The sequence below is a fragment of the Lathyrus oleraceus genome, chromosome 5 (assembly GCF_024323335.1).
Source record: "Lathyrus oleraceus cultivar Zhongwan6 chromosome 5, CAAS_Psat_ZW6_1.0, whole genome shotgun sequence".
Classification (NCBI taxonomy): domain Eukaryota; kingdom Viridiplantae; phylum Streptophyta; class Magnoliopsida; order Fabales; family Fabaceae; genus Lathyrus; species Lathyrus oleraceus.
In genome coordinates this window covers 339,449,144-339,452,033 of record NC_066583.1, presented here as the reverse complement: position 1 = coordinate 339,452,033, position 2,890 = coordinate 339,449,144, and the positions used below count along the sequence as shown (strand labels likewise).

The following is a 2,890-nucleotide window of genomic DNA, read 5'->3' as shown; positions in this document are numbered from 1 at the left end:
ATATCATTAACTTTTTAAAATTTAATCTAAACTACTTCTAGATCCATAATGTATCACAATTAAACTTCATAAAATCTTTATAACTTTTTTTATTTTTCTTATAAGTGGTTAATAGGTTGGTTGATAACCGCAAAGATTAAAAATTTATTTAATTAAAAAATTATAGGTAAAAAAGATTCAAACATTGTTCTAAATATTCTAATATAATATTAAAAAAAACATGATATCTTTAAAGAGATAAAATTTTACACTGTCAATATATCACAATCATCCGTTTTGATTACTTTACATGTGATTATAGAAAAATTCAAACTTCTCTAAAAAAATCAATGGTTGTGATTACCTGACAGTGTAAAATATCTTTACACTGTCAGTGCATTTCAATTAAACTCATCTTTAAAATGATACTATTATTTTATTGAACCCTTTCATCAAATGTGTAATTCTATATATGTGAATTTTTTAAGTGATATTTATCATTTTCTCTATTTATATAAATTTTAATTCAATTTTGAAAAAAAATACATTGAGTTGCTTTTTAAATTAATGAACTGAAATAGTATTACTTTAAATTTTGAAGTAACTCAATTGATGAAGTCTTACTATTTCAATAATGATTTAGTTGCTTATCTAAAAAAATACGATGATTTAGTTGAACAAATATAATAAGAAAACTATAGAAATATAAAAAGATTATGCTATATAATTGAAGTATATTTAATTTGAAATGTCCCTTACCCACGTCAGCAAAGCAACCCTTCACCATTCTCTTCTCTCAGTCTGATTTCATTCATTCAGCAATGCTTTTTAACGTCCCATCATCAATCTCTCTCTCCCAAAAAATTCTCAATTTTTTCTCTCTTTTTTCTTTCTCACTCTCTCAAAACCCAAATCCAAACAAAACGCTCCTCTTCTTCTCACCAAAACCAGAAAAACAAACCCTTTCCCTGTGAAAACTTAAACACACTCTCATTCACAGCAACAAAACGCTATCGTTTCATTCACACTGCAAGTAAAAAAAACTGAACGTTTTTAATTACTTACCCTAGTTTTAAAGAAGCTTCTAGGACTTTCTCGATCATCATGGATTCATCATCAGGAGGAGCAGTAGCAGGAGCATCATCTTCAGAACCTCCAACAACTTCTCCTACGGTTACCGTAACTACCGTACAACCGGAGGGATCTTCACCACCACCACCGCCACAAGCTCCACCAAGCCGTTACGAATCTCAAAAACGCCGTGACTGGAACACTTTCCTACAATATCTACAAAACCACAAGCCACCATTGACTCTTGCACGGTGCAGTGGCGCGCACGTGATCGAGTTTTTGAAATATCTCGATCAATTCGGGAAGACGAAAGTTCATGTTTCCGGTTGTCCGTATTTCGGGCATCCGAATCCTCCTGCTCCATGCGCTTGTCCGCTCAAACAAGCTTGGGGAAGTCTTGATGCGCTGATCGGACGACTCAGGGCGGCCTACGAAGAAAACGGAGGCCGTCCTGAATCTAATCCGTTCGGCGCCAAAGCTGTGAGAATTTACTTGAGGGAAGTGAGGGAAGGACAGGCTAAAGCTAGAGGAATTCCTTATGAGAAGAAGAAGAGGAAGAGGTCTGCAGTGACAGTGTCAGCCGTGAGTAGTAGTGGTGGTGGTGCTAATGATGATAGCGGTGGTGGTAACGGTGGTGCCGGTGATAACACAGTTGTTGGTGGTGGCACAACTGCAACTACAACTACTGCAGCTAATGCAAGTACTTCTTAGTACTGCCACCGCTACCACAGTATAGTAATCTTAATTATATTTATTTATTTTTCCTCATTTTTTCTTAATTTTATGTCTTTAGTTTTTAATTCTAAGGAAATTAATTGTGATTAAAGCTTATTATTATTAAGTTACATATTTATTATTATTAATAATATTATTATGCCTATTTTCCATCAACAAAATTTGGTCCATAGATACTCTTATTATTTGATTATGTATTTTTTGAGCTCAATTTGCATGATCATTCCTTTCCATATTTTGGCTAAATCTTGAGTAAGTTGGCATTTAGTAATTAATTAACATTTTTAATTATTAGCATTCTCTTTTTAATATTTTTCTTTACCTGCTATTGGTTTTTCATTTGATGTGTTTTTGTTTCTATTTTTTTCTTATGGTTTTGATTTTGTTATGAAGGTAGAGTGAATGCTTTTTGAATAGTAACTCAATGCACTATCATTAATCACGATGGTGAAGCTATATATATAATCATTGGAACTTGTTGTAGGAATGAACTAATTGTCAGAAATAAAAAACTCCCAAAGCATTTTTTATTTTGTTTATAAAACTCATAATATTCTTTGTTTTTCTTGCTGCTGGTATTTTTTCTTTGGGTTTAATGTTGGAGAGTGAAGGAATAATTATGTGTTTTCTAGTTTGTACCTTCATAGTGACATTTAATATTTTGAATCCACTATGTGAAGCTCCTTTGGTGAGAACTTTGATACACCATCAATTAATTTGTTGAATATCTTGAACAATGGAAAAGAAAAATCACTGATATGTCTTTGTCTAAAATTGTCATCCTTACAAAATGTTGTAGCTAGACTAGATATAGATATAACAATTAACAACCCTTCCATAATTATGATTATGATCATAATTATTCCAGAAAAGATAGATAATCATAATTAATTTCATCATACCTTTCATCTTTGTTTATGTTTTAGTGGTGATGCTGCTAGTGAAAAAATAGAGTAACAAGAGAAAAAAAAGTCAAATTAGCCAATAAGAAAGAAGACCTAATTCTTCAATTCTATACTATTCATATGGTCCCCAAAGGGCTCTTTCTCTGAATCTACTGGCCTCAATCTATCAACAATGATCCCAACACACGTGCACTATCTTA

General features: G+C 32.2%; 1 protein-coding gene across 1 annotated transcript; it reads left to right on the top strand.

Moving 5' to 3' along the window:
- The first annotated feature begins 729 nt into the window (after window positions 1–729).
- LOC127084495 (protein LIGHT-DEPENDENT SHORT HYPOCOTYLS 5) lies at window positions 730–1,946 on the top strand. Its single transcript, XM_051024953.1, has one exon. It carries the CDS (start codon window positions 1,084–1,086, stop codon window positions 1,759–1,761), a length of 678 nt encoding a protein of 225 aa, XP_050880910.1. The 5' UTR covers window positions 730–1,083; the 3' UTR covers window positions 1,762–1,946.
- The last annotated feature ends 944 nt before the right edge of the window (window positions 1,947–2,890 follow it).